The 17,627-nt window shown below is 35.6% G+C and overlaps 1 protein-coding gene across 1 annotated transcript; it reads left to right on the plus strand.

The window, feature by feature from the left end:
* Positions 1-8,732: 8,732 nt before the first annotated feature.
* LOC133338248 (protein apterous-like) lies at positions 8,733-17,419 on the plus strand. Its single transcript, XM_061546426.1, has 4 exons — positions 8,733-8,908; positions 16,525-16,841; positions 16,908-17,124; positions 17,259-17,419. The coding sequence occupies exons 1-4, from the start codon at positions 8,870-8,872 to the stop codon at positions 17,400-17,402; spliced, it is 717 nt and encodes a 238-aa protein (XP_061402410.1). The 5' UTR covers positions 8,733-8,869; the 3' UTR covers positions 17,403-17,419.
* The last annotated feature ends 208 nt before the right edge of the window (positions 17,420-17,627 follow it).

Raw genomic sequence — 17,627 nt, forward strand, 5'->3', positions numbered from 1 at the left:
TGTTTTTTGTTTCAACCTTCTCCTAACAAATGGAATAACATTAACAACAACAAAAACCCAACACAAAATCATCATCTAAGGATACACAGAAAAAAAGGATATACATTTATACTGAAGAAGAGAAATAAATTTGGGGCGTTACCAATTTTTTTCTTTCGTTCCACAAAAAAGAGGTAAAATAAAGAGTACAAAATATAGGAGAATAAAAATAAAAAACAATATTAAAGAATTTATATTTATTTTAAATAAATTAAAAAATAAGATTTTGAAGAAATATTGAAAAATATAAAAACGGATATAATATCACCTAGCCGGCGGTCCAAAAGGGATTTTACGGAAGAATGTACAAATATTGAAAACCTGAGCCAAATTTGATATCGATTCGGAAAAAATTGAGAATTAATGATGCTGAAAAAAGACTTTCGACGGCATAACAAGGATATAAAAAGGAAAAGTATTGCAGCCATTAACACACTAGAGGGCGGAATATAGCGCTGATGGGTTTGAATTTTCCCATGGGGTTCCAGTTATGGTCAAGGACAACGCCTATAACTTTTCGATAATGTTCAGATAATAATTTTGGGATATACATCACAACACAAACCATGGTGAAGGGAATCTGGACAATTAATTAGAAGGGCTGTACGGAATATTAGTAATATTCGGAAAATATATCAGTGTAATGCAGAGGTTCTGTTCATCTCTAATCGGGTAAGAAGGTGTAAATATCAGAAATATTGGCCAGGCTTGGAATAAACTTCCGTAGAAAGTTAGAGTTCCTTAGTTGTTTTGTAGGGTATCGCATTGTCGGCCTCGTCTGACCGTACTGCTTCGCTCACTGGTTTAAAAGATATACAGAGAAATGGAGTTTTCAGAATATACAAAATTACCCTGAAGTAAAAAATAAATATTTTTAATCCATTTCGTTCCTCTGTTCGATTTTTCCGGCAGTCTTTTCGCTCCTCTGTTCGAATTTCCGGCAGTCTTTACGAATAAATATGTATTTTGTTTATAAAAATTATAATTCAAATTTTTTAATATTTTTTTATGAGTGGACATTTTTTAGCTGTTTTCGCAGCGCAGTAAAATTTTGGAATATGTTAAGATTTGTCACCATTGGCACGAATTATGGACTTCAAAAGGCCAATGAAGCCGCCACACGCTGCCCGAATGTTGCTCTTCGGTATTTTCTGCGACCACAATGTTTGCGTACCCAAATAATATTCGGTATTTATTCTAAGCGGAGAGCGACCATCGGCTATTATGGTGGCCCACACCATCACCATGGTCGGCGCTTGAGTTCTGGTGGCCAACCGAAGGTGCACATTTTCAGCTGACCTATTTTAGCAAGTAAACACGATCATTTTGTTTGTTTACAAACTGCTGGACAACGAATATTTTCTCATCTGAGGAGGAAACCAAATTCGGCAGTTCCCCACTTTCGGCCAAGCGAAGCAACTCTATGGCTCTTTCGAGTCTATTTTCTTTCTGTTGCGGTGTAAGTTCTTGTACTTTTTGGAATTTCAATGGCTTTACCACCCAAAGCTCATTTTTCAATATTTGCCGAATGAAATATTGCGATATGTTCAATGAGCGGAGCAGTATAGTCGGACGGGGCCGAACATATGATACCATACACAACTACCACGAAGAAAAGCAAACATTATGCGGTTCTATATTCTGAGCCTGGGCAATATTTCATGATATTTGTACCCTTTTGCCGATTATAGATCAACATCTTCACTTTCTAACCCTGGCATATTTTCCAAAATGTTTTTTCTTGAAGTGAATTTGTACGTCATAAAATAAAAAAATTGGTCACTTTAGGTTTTGGTTGATTGGTGACCCTCGGAAAATTGACCGATCATCATCTAAACAGCCGCTCTAAGTATTTGGTCAGATCCCCTTCACCTTGTAAAATATGTGATGTTCTGCATATAATAATTGCCTCTAGAGCGACTAGCGAAATCTGACAAAATTAAAGTTTTCGGTTCATTACACCCCCTGAATGAAATCTCAACTTCACCGAAAACTATAAGCGTCGTCCTTGACCATAATCGGAACTTCATGTATAATTTCAAAGCGATCAGCGCGACATTTCCGTCCTCTAATGGAGGATTACGTATAACTCCCGCATCGGAGTACATACAGCCATATAATTGGTATCAATTTGAAGGTCAACAACTCATCTTGGACAAACTGTCAACATATCGAGTATATGTCCTTCGGGAGCAAGTATATACGCCCCAGAATATTTTTTTTTTTTTTAATTTTTCACACAAAAGTCAGGGTCCATTTGACCCGCTAAATATTGAACGATCTTTATCAAAACAGGCATGCCTATTCTTAGGCCCGATCTCCTTCTCCATGCAAAATGTCGCGATGTTCGGACCATAACTGCGGCCTATGGACAGACGGACGGACACACATGTCTAGATCGACTCAGCTAGTCGAGATATGACGATCGGCATGCTTAAAGGTGGGTCTAGGACCAATATTTCGCGGCGTTACAAACTTTTGGGGCTGCACAAAGCTATAATACCCTGACAACATAGTTGTGTAGGGTATAAAAATCCACGCTTTGTATGGATGTTGAAATAAATATAAAAAAAAAAAAATCCACGCCTTGTGTGGATGTTAAAAAAAAATATTTTTACAAAATCCACGACTTGTGTGAATGGTTAAAAAAAGTATTTTTTAAAAATCCACGCCTTGTGGCGATGCTCAAAAACCGCACACAATTTTAAAATTTGTTCTCTCGTTTTTTTTAGAGTAATGAAGCTGTTCTCTGAGAATATTGATAACTTGATCGTTTTTCTATAAATTATTAGAGGAATTTTGAAACATTCATTTGAACAAAAATTAGATAATCGATATCAGATTGTTGCTATCGCTCGTACTCCAATTACAATTAGACAAAACGATTTGACATCAACTCCCTGCTATCTTGGCTAACATTTCGAAACGGTAAATCAATTTTTTTTGACATCTTAATATTGCAATTGAGATAAATATGATATTGATATCATCCAAAAGGATACCCTCCCCTCCCTCTCTCTCTCTGCCTCAAAACGACACCAAATACCTCTGGGTGTGTGTGTTACAATTTCAGGGTGTCAATGCCAACGCAACCACCACCAAGTCAATAAATAACACAAAAGATACAAATTTTTATGAAGACCAAACAGAAAAAAAGGTCACAGGTCAGCCACAAAAAAAAAGAGGAGAAGAAAAAAACAACAACAGGAAAAATGAAAATTGTTACATCTAAGATTACAACTCTATTAGAGGCGATCAACAACAACAACATCGACAAAATTGTCTAACATCTGAAAAGAAAACTAGTCTAGAATGTTGTTGGGTCTTATCAAGTTATCGAAACCGACAGTCCGAACGGTAATAAAAACCAGCAACAGGCCATCATAGACGTCCGATACACACACCCCAAATGTATGATCAGTATGTCTGTCTGTCTGTCCGTCCATCCCAACATACATATGGACATTCAACATAAAATGTTGTTGTCGTAAATGTGCCGCTGTTTGGTAGAGTTGTCACTTTCGTCGTCGTCGTTTGTTGTTGTTGTTTTTCATCTTCTTCTAAGTTCAAAGATTCCTTATCAGCGTTTTGCATCTTTTTATTGCATGTTTTGGAAATTTAAGGGTCACCAGCCTGCCATCCAGTCAACCAGCCAACACTCAGTTGTTAACATCAACCAACAACCGTCCAGCCGATCCCAAACCAAAGATGTTTGGGAGCGGGATGAATGCTATGAAGAGCGGACACATGTTGCTGGTTCTATGGCTGCTAACCTGGAATGGCTACTAAAGAATTTTGGTGGCTTCCCAAAAAAAGGAAAATAAAAAAACCCATGTAGGGGGATGGTGGGTTGTTGGTTGGTGTTTTCAAAAGGTGTTGAGGCAAAAAGAGGCAGAAGAAGACCTTTTTTTTAAAATGAATGTCATAAATTAAGTTTTAAAAATTGTCAACATTTGGGGACACTTTACATGTTGCAACAACAAACCACACCGCAAAACAACAACTACATTAACAGCAACAGAAAACCGATAACCTCACCAAAAAAATCCTCAAGCGGATCACTTGAAATCCCATCTCCCAGCCACCACCACCAAGTCCACTACGTTTTGCAAAAACATTAGAAGTGCAGGGAAATAAAAATGTTGGAAACCCAAAACTGATCGCCTGATTGTGAGCCATATATTTTGTTGATCCAAGCTTGTTTTGAGAATCGGTTTTTTTTTTGGTATTCCTGATTTGGAAGCTAAACGGTGGCCGGTTTATTTATTTTTTTTTTTTTGCGGAATTCCTTTCACTTTGGGTGTGTGAATTTATGGAATATCTAAATAAATGGTGGCGCTCGATATTGAAATTGATGTTGAGGGTCAATCTTTGTGTGTGGATCCCGAAAAAAATTGAAATAAAAAATGTAGTGAAATAAAAACAAATGGTAGAACATTAACAAATTGAAATCGAAATGTGTTAATACCTGCTAGGTTTATTATTGCTTCCGGTTAGGTTGTGGGTATATTTCTTAGGGAACAAACTCTCAAGGATTGCCTTGAGAAACTTTTTGGCATAATGATTAAGCTGTGATTTTTTTTTTTTTTTTTTTTTTTTTTTGGCGAGATAAAAAGCCTCACAAAAAATTTTGTTTTGAATGCAGTAGAACATTGAAAGCCTTGTTCACATGACCCCAACTTGATGGAAGCCAATGGGACTCTTTTACGAGCTTCAAAATTAAAGATAATGTTGCCAGGGTATAATAGCTTTGTGCAACCCCACAGAGTTTGTAACGCCACGAAATATTGGTCTTAGACCCACCTTTATGTATACCGATCGCCATATCTCGACTAGCTGAGTCGATCTAGACATGTGTGTCCGTCCGTTTATCCATAATAATTTGTAAACACGATACAGACCACAGTTATGACCCAATGTTCACGAAATTTTGCATGTAGGATGGGTTCTGTTCAATGAAGACCCCCTATTTTTTGGGTAAAGTTCGGTTAGGTGATGAAATGGACCAACAACTTTATTTTTGTCTGATTTTCTGGTCGCTCTAGAGGCCGTAATTATGGCCCAAACATCGCGATTTTTTACATGGGGAAGGGGGTCGAGCCAAAGAAAAAGTTTGCCTGTTTTCATAAAGATCGGTCAATATTTAGCGGATCAAATGGACCCAGACTTTTGTGTGGAAAATGACAAAATGTATATTCAATGGCGTATATATTTACCCCTGAAGGACATAGAACCGAGAATTTGATAGCATATCTACCCCCTAAGACAAGGCGTGGATTTTTTAAAGAATATTTTTTCTAGGCCTTAGACAAGGCGTGGATTTTTTAAAGCATATTTTTTCTAGGCCTTTTTTTTAAGTGAGTATTTATACACTTTCGAGTCGAGCTTAGTGATCTAAGTTTTGCAATGAACCTACGTACCCACCACTATGCGACGCGTTTCGCCGATGGTTAAGCGGCTCATCAGGCATATGTGGGCTATATGGCTTTACAAAGGTCGTATGTTGATAACATGTATTTATCCCGCCCTGATGCGAAACTTGCATATGCGAATTAAATTCAAATTTTATCAAAGTTTGTCATTTGTCTTCATTCTAGAAACAGTCCTTTTCAAAGCAGATTTTTGTTTCAGCGATGGATAATTAATCCACACACTTACAATTGCTTCCATGGTACACACATGATTTTGGACAACCGTTTTGGAAGTGTGTTGATGGGGTCAGAACGTTAAGTGGACTGGCAACATTGGTGTTGACCTTCAAATTAATACCAATTATATTGTCGTATGTACTGGGATGTGGAGTTACACTTAAATATTTACAGGTACTTAGATATATTTAATAACCAATTTCCACACTAGAGGGCGGAAATATAGCCCTTTGAAATTTTCCATGATGATCCAGGTATGGTCAAGAACAACGCCTATAATTCTCGGTGATGAGTAGATAATAATTTTGGGATGAAGTGGACTGTAAACTTATTTTTTGTGTGTTTTTCGAGTCGATCTATAGGCCACAATTATAAGCCGAACATCACAACACAGCCCACGGTGAAGGGAAGCTGGACAAGTAATTAGAGGGGCTGTACTGAATAATTGTAATATTCGGAATATATGTCTGTGTAGGAAGAGGTGCTGTTGACCTCTAATCGGGCAATAAGGTTGCAAATATCGCGAAATACTGCCCATGCTAATCGTACGTGGAAGTTGTGTAGGGTATCGAATGGTCCGTCATGTCCAAATAAACATTTTTAATCATCCGCAACAATAAAAACAAAAATAAATATATCGCCCTGGTAGCCTATCGAGAAAATATGTAAAATTCAAAAATGATCAATACCAATCTTCAGTAAATATGCTTACTTCCAATTTGTTCTGAATCGAAATCAGGCTATACGATTAAAAAATAAAAAAGAAAATGAAGGCTAAAATATCGAAGCCTATAGAATTTTTGAAAAATTGATTCTGAAAATCTTGGTTCTCATATTTCAAAAAAAAAAATATTTGTTTCAAACCTGCATCTACAAAATCGGGGAAATCTGATATTGCATTTAATAATTGCGGTTCGTAGCTGCGATCCATTCCAAAAGAACAATAAATACAATAGAAAATTAAAGATCCTGGTTTTTATACCCTTCACCACACTGTGGTACAGGGTATTACGTTTTTGTGTAGCAGGCAAAAATAATCGAGATTGACCCATGGTTCCTTTTGAGAATATGCATAGAATCACTTTCTGAGTCGATTTATGCATGTCCGTCCGTCCGTCCGCCTGTAGATGTCAAAATTGTAAACAAAGTACAGGTTGCATTTATGATCCGATGTGGATGAAATTTGGCACAAGTCACTTATTTGGCCCAAGGACGAACACTATCGAAATTGGTGAAAATCGGTTCAGATTTAGATGTAGCACCCATATATATATATTCATCCGATATAGACACCAAAGTTCATATCGTATTAAATTAAGCTCATAATGATGTGTGTTAAGTTTCGAGAAAATCGGGTCAGATTTAGATATAGCTCCCATATATAGGTTCGTCCGATTTAAGATAAATGGTGTCCCAATGTCCCTATATATCCTTTGATTTGTACGAAATTTAGCATATCGTATTGAATTAAGCCCATAATGATGTGTGTTAAGTTTCCTGAAAATCGGTTCAGATTTAGATATAGCTCCCATATATATCTTCGTCCGATTTAAGGTAAATTGTGTACCAAAGTCCCCATATATCCTTCGATTCGCACGAAATTTGGCATAGCGTAATGAATTAGGTCTTGAATGATGTGTGTTAAGTTCCGAGAAAATCGGTTCAGATTTAGATATAGCTCACATATATATTTTCGTCCTATTTAAGGTAAATGGTGCACCAAAGTCCCTATATATCTTTCGATTTTCACGAAATTTGGCATGGCGTACTAAATTAAGTCTAGAATGATAAGTGTTAAGTTTCGAGAATTTCGGTTCAGATTTAGATATAGATCTCATATATATTTTCGTCCGATTTAATGTAAATGTAGCACCAAAACCCCTATATATCCTTCGATTTGCACGGAATTTGGTATAGCGCACTGAGTTGAGTCTAGATTTCCACATGTTAAGTTTTGTGAAAATCGGTCCAGATTTAGAAATAGCTCCCACATATATATGCGCCCGTTTTTAAGTAAATAGGGTACCAAAGTCCCTATATATTCTTCGATTTTTATGAAATTTGGCATGGTGTACCAAATTAAGTCTAGAATGATGTGTGTTAAGTTCTGAGAAAATCGGTTCATATTTAGATATAGCTCCCATGTATATTTTCGCCCGATTTAATGTAAATGTAGCACCAAAATCCCTGTATACCTTTCGGCTTCCACCAAATTTGGCATATGTACAAAATATATAAAGTGGTGAAGGGTATCATATAGACGGCCTAGTCCGACTTTACTACTTTCCTTACTGGTTATATTTCAAAAATTATTTTTCAAACCTCCACTTAAATTATCGGAGAAATCCAGTATTGCATTTAATAATTACCGTACTCATATACGGGCGCATCAATTATTTTTCTGAAATATGGCTAAGGAGCTATATAAAAAAATCCAATTTTTAATAATCTTGAAGTGATTATTTATACTCTTTCGAGTCGAGCTTAATGATCGAAGGTTTGCAATGAAAAGGAAAGCCAGGAGAAGAACCTACGTACCCACCATTATGCGACGCGTTTCGCCGTTGATTAAGCGGCTCATCAGGCATATTGGGCTATGTGGCTTTACAAAGGTCGTGTGTTGATAACTTGTATTTATCACGCCCTGATGCGAAACTTGCATATGCGAATTAAATTCAAATTTGTCAATGTTCGACATTTGTCTTCATTCCAGAAACAGTCCTTTTCAAAGCAGATTTTTGTTGTAGCGATGTATAATGAAAATATATTTTTACTTACATATTTTTTTAATCCAACAATATCATGTCCCTGGAATGAAAATATAAAACGATGTTAAAAAATAATGTAAAATTAATTTTAAAACAAATTATAGTGTAAATGTTTAATACAAATGTGAAACAAATATTAAATTCAACTTAAAATTTCTATTTCCAGTGTTAAAATAAAAATTAAATAAAAAGATTCGGTTTAAAAATTCTCCCGTGAAATTTAAAAAAAAAAATTCCCTCCGTGTTTCCATACAACGTCGTCACAGTTTCAGCTGCTGTCATCGACGTCGTTGTCATCGCCGCCACCGTCGCTGTCCTTCGCATCAATCGAAATCATTCAAAACAACATCCTGCCGCCGCACTGCCAAATAAGCATCGTTGGAACCAAACCTCGTGATATCGCAAAAGACGCACATGGGCGTCTGTACCGAAGAGCGCCCTGTGATGCATTGGGTAAGTTCAAACAAAATTATTTTTCTTTTTAATTTCAATACACTTTTTTCAAGATGTAGTTGATTTTTTTAAGATATTTTTTTCCAGAACTCCAAAAATATTTTTAATTTTTAAAAGGTATTTTAGGAGGTCTTTGGATTTAAAAAATATATTTTAAGAGGTCTGGATTTTTTTAAATATTTTAGGAGCCTAAACAGAGGTGTGGATAAATTTAAGAATTCAAAGGGCGCGGATTTTTTTAAAAAAAATATATGGGAAGTCTTAGCAAAAATATAATTAAAAAAAATAAAAAAATAAATAAAAAAAAAATAAAAATTAAATAAAATAGGTGTAGATAAATCTAAGGTTTAAAGAAAAAATAGGCTTAGATTAACAAAGTCGGAAGTCTTTCCAAAGGCGTGAATTTTTTAAAAAAATATTTGGGAAGTCTTAGAAAAAATTTCATTTGGCAATAATCATCTATTTGAACAATCTTTACAACCAATAAACAAATATTTTTTCCTGAGATTATCAGGAACAAATTGATAGGACCCCTCAGGGAGAATTTTTTTGTTATATATTTTTTCTATTTTTTTTTTTTTTTTTGTCAAACTAACGACCTCTACAATAATTTGCCTTTTTTTGATAATTCTTAATCTTCAAATATCAAGCGGAACTCTTATCAGTTGAAATGGGAACTGAAGCATCGAAAACCCCGAATGGCATCACAAAACGCCATCCAATTGCTTTTTTTATTTCTTTCGGTGATTTCAAATGCAATCATCTGAATGACTGAATGATTGCCTAGCTGGCTGGTCAACTGTGTGTTTGTTGCCATTGGCGTTGTTGTTGATAACATCGTAACCCCAAGCGTATCTCGTTCTCTTCCACCAAAGCTATTTGATTTGATTTCAAATGATGCCATGGCTTATCATCGCGATTAGATTGAGTGCAACGTCAAAGACCATCTAAAATCTCAGTTCCAAAAAGGCAATGGAAGGTGGATCGGTTGTATATTTTTTTTCAAATTTAAATCGGTCGAAAATATAGATGACAGCTATATCTAAATCTGAACCGATTTTCACGAAACTCAACACACATCATTCTAGACCTAATTCATTACGCTGTGCCAAATTTCGTGCAAATCGAAAGTTATATAGAGACATTGGTGTACAATTTTCATAAAATCGGACGAAATTATATACGGGAGCTATATCTAAATTTGAACCGATTTTCAGGAAACTTAATACACATCATTATATACCTAATTCATTACGCTGTGCCAAATTTCGTGCAAATCGAAAGATATATAGGGACTTTGGAACACCATTTATATTAAATCGGACGAAAGTATATATGGGAGCTATATCTAAATCTGAACCGATTTTCAAGAAACTTAACACACATAATTCTAGACCTAATACATAACGCTGTGCCAAATTTCGTGCAAATCGAAAGATTTATAGGGACTTTGGTGCACTATTTACATAAAATCGGACGAAAGTATATATGGGAGCTATATCTAAATTTGAACCGATTTTTTCGAAACTTAACACACATCATTCAAGACCTAATTCAGTACGCTATGCCAAATATCAGGCAAATCGAAGGATATATAGGGACTTTGATACACCATTTACATTAAATCGGTCGAACATATATATGGGAGCTATAACTAATTTTGAACCGATTTTCAGGAAACTTAACACACATCATTCTATACCTAATTCATTACGCTGTGCAAAATTTCGTGCAAATCGAATAATATATAGAGACTTTGTTGCACTATTTACATTAAATCGGCCGATTTTTCCCAATTTCAATAGGGTTCGTCGTTGGGCCAAATAGACGAGCTGTGCCAAATTTCATCCAATTCGGATAATAACTGCGACCAGTACTTTGTTTACAATTTAACATCAACAGACAGACGGATATGCATACATCGACTCAGAAAGTGATTCTATGCATATTCTCAAAAGGAACCATGGGTCTATCTCGAACATCTATCTGAAACATATGCACAAAGACATAATACCCTGTACCACAGAGTGGTATAGACCTCCTCCAAAAATAAAAAAATCCACACCTGTTTGGAGACCTCCAAAAATATTTTAAAATAATGCACCCCTATTTGGAGACCTTCAAAAATATTTTCAACAAAAAATCCACGCCTATTTGGAGGCTTCCTATAAATATTTTGTATAAAATCCAGATCTTCGAAGGTCTCCCAAGTATATTTTTAAATAAATCTTGATCGAACTCTCCAATATTTCCCCTGGAAAAAATTTCCGAATATTCCATTGAAAATCCATTTAAAAAAAATATAGTTTCAAGTGTTTGAAATCAAATCATGTATGACTTGTCTTTTTCCTGACATACTACGAATAATTTTCCTAGAATCAAATTTGAAAAAAAATATTTTATTTTTTAAAATCCAACACAAAAAATTGACGCCCGAAAGCAACACTGAAAATCGCTTTTAATTAGACACTTGTATTTGCCCGTTGACATCGACAAGAAGTGATGTTGTTCCCCCTACCTTCTCTCTACCCCTAGGTTGGTTGGTGGCGGTTTTGTTACACTTGTGCCGAAAGATGATATTATTTTTAGTTGTGTGTTTTGAAAATATTGTAAAAAAATTGAAACAAAACAAAAATATTAGACATCACATAGACTGAGAAAAGCGTGCGCTCTGGGACAGACAGTCAAAGGAACATCCTATTAAAATGAAAGTGTTTGATTTTAATTATGAAAAAATACACCGAGAAGAAAAAATCCCCTAACAAATATTTTGAAAATAATTCACGACTCTGTAAAGGTCTTCAAAAAAATATTTAAAAAAATCCCACGCCCGGTTTGGAGACCTTCAAAGGCCTCTTAAAAATGTTTTTAAAAAATACCACGCCTGTTTGGAGACCGCCAAAGGCCTCCTAAAAATATTTTTAAAAAATCCCACGCTTGTTTGGAGACCGCCAAAGGCCTCCTAAAAATATTTTTAAAAAATCCCACGCCTGTTTGGATACCTCCAAAGGCCTCCTAAAAATATTTTTAAAAAATCCACGCCTGTTTGGAGACCTCCAAAGGCCTCCTAAAAATATTTTTAAAAAATCCCACGCCTGTTTGGATACCTCCAAAGGCCTCCTAAAAATATTTTTAAAAAATGCCACGCGTGTTTGAAGACCTTCAAAGGCTTCCTAAAAATATTTTGAAAAAATCCACCCCGGTTTGGAAAACTCCAAAGGCCTTCTAAAAATATTTTTAAAAAATCCCACGCCTGTTTGGAGATCTTCAAAGGCCTCCTAAAAAATTAAAAAAAATCCACGCCCGTTTGGAGACCTTAAAAGGCCTCCTAAAAATATTTTTAAAAAATCCCACGCCTGTTTGGAGACCTTCAAAGGCCTCCTAAAAATATTTAAAAAGAAACTCCACGCCGGTTTGGAAAACTCCAAAGGCCTCCTAAAAATATTTTTAAAAAATCCCACGCCAGTTTGGAGATCTTCAAAGGCCTCCTAAAAAATTAAAAAAATCCACGTCTGTTTGGAGACCTCCAAAGGCTTCCTAAAAATATTTTTAAAAAAATCCACGCCTGTTTGGAGACCTTCAAAGGATTTCTAAAATATTTATAAAAACTCCATGCCTGTTTGGAGACCTCCAAAGGCCTCCTAAAAATATTTTAATAAAATCCACGCCTGTTTGGATACCTCCAATGGCCTTCTAAAAATATTTTTAAATAATACCACGCCAGTTTGGAGACCTCCAAAGGCCTCCTAAAAATATTTTTAAAAAATCCCACCTCCAAAGGTTTCCCAAAAATATTCAAAAAGAAAGGTTTGGAGACCTTCAAAGGCCTCCTAAAAATATTTTTAAAAAATCCCTCGTCTGTTTGGCCTCCTAAAAATATTTTAAAAAATTCCACGCCTGTTTGGAGACCTTCAAAGGCGTTCTAAAAATATTTTTAAAAAATGCACGCCGATTTGAACGGTTCTAATTTTTAATTCACTCCTTACTATATGTCACAGTCAATTTCTTCCAGTGTATTATAATTTGGCCAGCATCTAAACACAAAACATAAATTTCAAATTGTCTATAATACAACACGCCCAAAAAGCAAAAAAAAAAATATTTTTTCTGAACATAAAGCAAATCGTCGGAATAGCTGATATAATGAAAACAAAAATTAAATAAAAGCAAAATCCTTTGATTTGTAGACAGACACTGGTACCACAGCCACCCAAAAAAAAACACACTCACACACCGACCCATCTACCGATCAACGGAAAAAAATTACAACTCAAAGAAGTCTGTTTCAGTTTCTTCTTCTTCGATCTGCTACCGGCTTAATTTTTTGTTGGCGTTGATTTTCCACTATCTGCCTTTATGGCCGATGTTGTTGTTGTTGTTGCTGCTATTTGAATGTTGAAAAGTGTCAACTGCAAAAACTTGTCAAATCTTTTTTATGCTAATTAACCTTAAAAATATATATAAATACAACAACAACAACAAGAACAGCAGAGAGAAAAAGGAGACAGAATTAAAATGCAACAAAATATTAAAATAAAAAAATGAGAATGGGAAATATTAAGAAGGAAAATATTTGATATTATTTTTTGGATTCTTTAAAAATATTTTTAGGAGGTCCTACAAAAGGCACGGATTTTTTAAGGAATATTTTTTTCGGGGTATATACAAGGGGTCGATTTTTTAAAGTCTATTTTTCAGGGCCTAATAAGGTATAGATTTTGTAAAGAATATTTCTTCAAGGCTTATCTAAGGCGTGGATTTTTTAAAGAAGATTTTTCAGCGCCTTGATTTTTTAAAGAAGATTTTTTCAAGGCTATCTAAGGCGTATTTTTTATAAAGAATATTTTTCAGGGCCTATACAAGGCGTAGATTTTTTAAAGAAGATTATTTCAGGGCTTATACAAGGGGTCGATTTTTCAAAGTCTATTTTTTCAGGGCCTAATAAGGTGTAGATTTTGTAAAGAATATTTTTTCAAGGCTTATCTAAGGCGTAGATTTTTTAAAGAAGATTTTTTCAGGGTCTATACAAGGCGTATTTTTTTTTAAAGAAGATTTTTTTCGGGGTCTATACAAGGCGTAGATTTTTTAAAGAAGATTTTTTTCAGGGTCTATACAAGGCGTAGATTTTTTAAAGAAGATTTTTTTCAGGGTCTATACAAGGCGTAGATTTTTTAAAGAAGATTTTTTCAAGGCCTATACAAGGCGTAGATTTTTAAAGAAGATTTTTTCAGGGCCTAATAAGGTGTAGATTTTTAAAAGAAGATTTTTTTCAGGGCCTAATAAGGTGTAGATTTTTAAAAGAAGATTTTTTTCAGGGCCAATACAAGGCGTAGATTTTTTAAATAATAATTTTTGTTCAAGACCTGTACAAGGCGTAGATTTTTAAAGAAGATTTTTTCAGGGCCTATACAAGGCGTAGATGTTTTAAAGAAGATTTTTTCAGGGCCTATACAAGGCGTAGATTTTTTAAAGACTATTTTTTCAGAGCCTATACAAGGCGTAGATTTTTTAAAAACTATTTTTTCAGAGCCTATACAAGGCGTAGATTTTTTAAAGACTACTTTTTCAGAGCCTATACAAGGCGTAGATTTTTTAAAGAAGATCTCAAAATTTTGTGGAAGTCTTACAGCTATCAAATAAGTAGAAAATATCTTCAGATTTTTTTATTTATTTATTTTTTTTTTTTTTTTGATTTTTTTTAGTACAGAATAGCTGAGAAATTCTAACCTTAGTTGACCTCCGAATGTTTCTAAAGGTCTAAGCCAAGAAGTCTTTTTAAGTTCGTCCACATATTAAAGAAGTCATCAAAGGTCTTTTAATCTTCGAAGACCACAGTTCACATAACTCTTCTGAAGGTGCTCCAAAGGTACTCTAGCCTCTGTAGTTCTTCTAGTCTTAAAACTCCCCTCAAGGTCTTCTTGCCACCGAATACCTTGGGAGGTCTTTTAGCTACAGAAGATCGTTGAAGGTCTTCTTACCAAAACCAAAACTTTTGGAGACATCAAACATTTATTAAATTATTCTTACCGCTTAGAAGATCTCTGAAAGCCTTTTCGAAGAATTATTCGAAGACTATGATGATTATATAAGTCTTTCGAGAGTATTCTAGCCATTGAAGTTTTCTGTAGTTCATCTAGCCGCAAAATATCCTCTGTATTGTGGCTACAGAATACCTTGGGATCTTCTAACTTCAATAGACCCCTAAATGTCTTCTAACGAACTGAAATTTCTTAATTTCATCGAGCCATAGAAGATGACCTCTGCAGTCTGTCCAGTCATCCAAAGACTTCTGAACGTCTTCTGGCCGTTGAAGACCTATGAAGCAGCAGATATTATTTATACAGGCCTTGGGAGGTATTCTAGCTACAGAATATTGTTGAATGTCTTCTTACTAAAGAAACCTCTGGCCGCTTAGAAGATCTCTGAAGGCCTTTCAAAATACTATGATGATTATATAAGTCTTCTGAGGGTATTGTAGCCACACAATACCCTGGAAAAGTGTCTAGCTTCAAAAGACCCCTAGTAGTCTTCTAACGAACGGAACACTCTTAATTTCGTAGAGCCGTCAAAGACTTCTGAACGTCTTCTGGAAGGTGCTCTAACGTCAGAAGGTCTGAAGAAAGTCTAGCTATCGAATAAGTCGTAGAACAACCCCTTGAGAGATCTTCTATCTGAAGATCTCCTAAAGAAAAAAGATCTCTGAATCTCAAGCTATGAAAGATCTCTGAAGTCCGTCCAGCTATCGAAGACTTCAGATGCTATTCTAAAGGCATTCCAGTCATAATAGACCTCTCAAAATCTCCTTGCTATGAAATCCTTTGAAGATCTTTTAATCACAGAATACCTCCTAAGTTCTTCTAATTTTTAAAAGACTTTATAATACCCCAGAATAGACCTCTCTCTCACAGAATACCTTGGAAGATTGTCTAGCTTCAAAAGACCCCTAATAGTCTTCTAACGAACGCAACTCTTTTAATTTCGTAGAGCCGTCAAAGATTTCTGAACGTCTTCTGGAAGGTGTTCTAATCTCAGAAGGTCATATAAGTCTTCTGAAGGAGGTCTAGCTATCGAAGATGTCGTGGAACAACCCCTTGAGAGATCTTCTATCTACAGAAGACGTCTGAATATCTCCTAAAGAAAAAAAATCTCTGAATCTCAAGCTATGAAATATCTCTGAAGTGCGTCCAGCTATCGAAGACTTCTGATGCTCTTCTTACTGTAGATGCTCTTCTAAAGGCTTTCCAGTCAGAATAGACCTCTCAAAATCTCCTTGCTATGAAATCCTTTGAAGATCTTCTAAGCACAAAATACCTCATAAATTCTTCTAATTTTTAAAAGACTTTATAATACCCCTTGCCTTCCAAGACCTCTGAAGTTCTTCTAGCCTGAGGAGATATTTGAAGACATTCTGTCTTTCTAATGGCCACTGGAGGTCGTCTAGATCTCAGAAAATTTTCAGAGTTATGTCTGGGGCTGTAAGTCCACCTATAAATTTCAGAGCCTATTTTTATAAAAATTCCGAACTATTTTTAATTTTTTTTATAGTTTTATTATCACATTTTCTCTTATCACCTTCTCTTTCTCTCTTTTCATGTGTTTTTTGTTCGATTATGCAGCAGCAGAGCGCAAGATTTCTTGGGCCAGGTGCAAGGGAAAAAAGTCCAACACCACCTGTAGCACATCAAGGAAATGCTGCACATTGCGGCAGTGCTGCAGGTGCAAATAACAGTAGTAATAATAACAATAACAACAACAATAATAATAGCAACAACAACAATAATAACAACAACAACAACAGTAGTAGTAATCATAGTCATAGCAATCAATTCATATTTCGATCCACACAATCCTGCTCAACATGTCCCGATATCTGTGAACACAGTACAAAGCCGTTTAGTGCTGCGGCGGCCGCCTATTCAGTTGCATTTAGAAGGTAAGGTGGGGCGAGGGGGGCTGATTCTCTTAAAAAAAATTTATAATCAAAAAATATTTGTTACAGCTATGAAACAGCCGAACAGGCCACCTTCGATGACTCTTCCATCAAATATGCCATTAGTCGAGGCCAAACCGAATGTCCGGACGATCTCAACGATGAAACGAATTCGGGTATATCCTTTAAAACGGAACCTTATGGACCACCCAGTAGTCCAGAATCGGCGACTGAAACAAAACCAAATTGTAGTCCACCCTGTGCCGGGTGTGGGCGTTTAATACAGGTGAGTACGGTAAATTACCTTCCCCCCTTTTCTGCCATTCTGGCCAATTTGTTTGCTGCCCCGGCAATTACATGTCCAATTATAACGGCTGTTTTTTCACGTTGCCGTCTATTTTTTTTTTCATTTTCCCCTAGGATCGTTTCTACCTCTCGGCTGTGGATAAACGGTGGCATGCCAGTTGCCTGCAATGCTATGCCTGTCGACAGCCCCTCGACCGGGAATCTTCGTGTTATTCGCGCGACGGTAATATTTACTGCAAAAGCGATTATTATAGGTGAGCTTTAGTTGTAACAATTTATTCGTACTACCACCAACAACAACAAAAACAATTGCAAAATTGTTTTTTTGTTATTGTTGTTGCTATGTTATATAATATATACATACCGACAAACATATGTGAATTATTTCAAGTACATTTGCGGGTATAGCGTGGGTCGCAACTGCCTTTGCTATGTTTTTTTTCCAAGAATTACCTTCTAACATCGAACATGAGACCCTGAGCG

The sequence above is a fragment of the Musca vetustissima genome, unplaced genomic scaffold, assembly GCF_032173495.1.
Source record: "Musca vetustissima isolate MV318-11 ecotype Yass unplaced genomic scaffold, APGP_CSIRO_Mvet_v1 utg3050, whole genome shotgun sequence".
Taxonomy (NCBI): Eukaryota; Metazoa; Arthropoda; class Insecta; order Diptera; family Muscidae; genus Musca; species Musca vetustissima.

Coding starts and splice junctions, on each gene's coding strand:
- LOC133338248 (XM_061546426.1), top strand. CDS start 8,870: ATGGGCGTCTGTACCGAAGAGCGCCCTGTGATGCATTGG. Junction 8,909..16,524: donor AGCGCCCTGTGATGCATTGG/GTAAGTTCAAAC, acceptor TCGATTATGCAG/CAGCAGAGCGCAAGATTTCT. Junction 17,125..17,258: donor GGTGTGGGCGTTTAATACAG/GTGAGTACGGTA, acceptor ATTTTCCCCTAG/GATCGTTTCTACCTCTCGGC.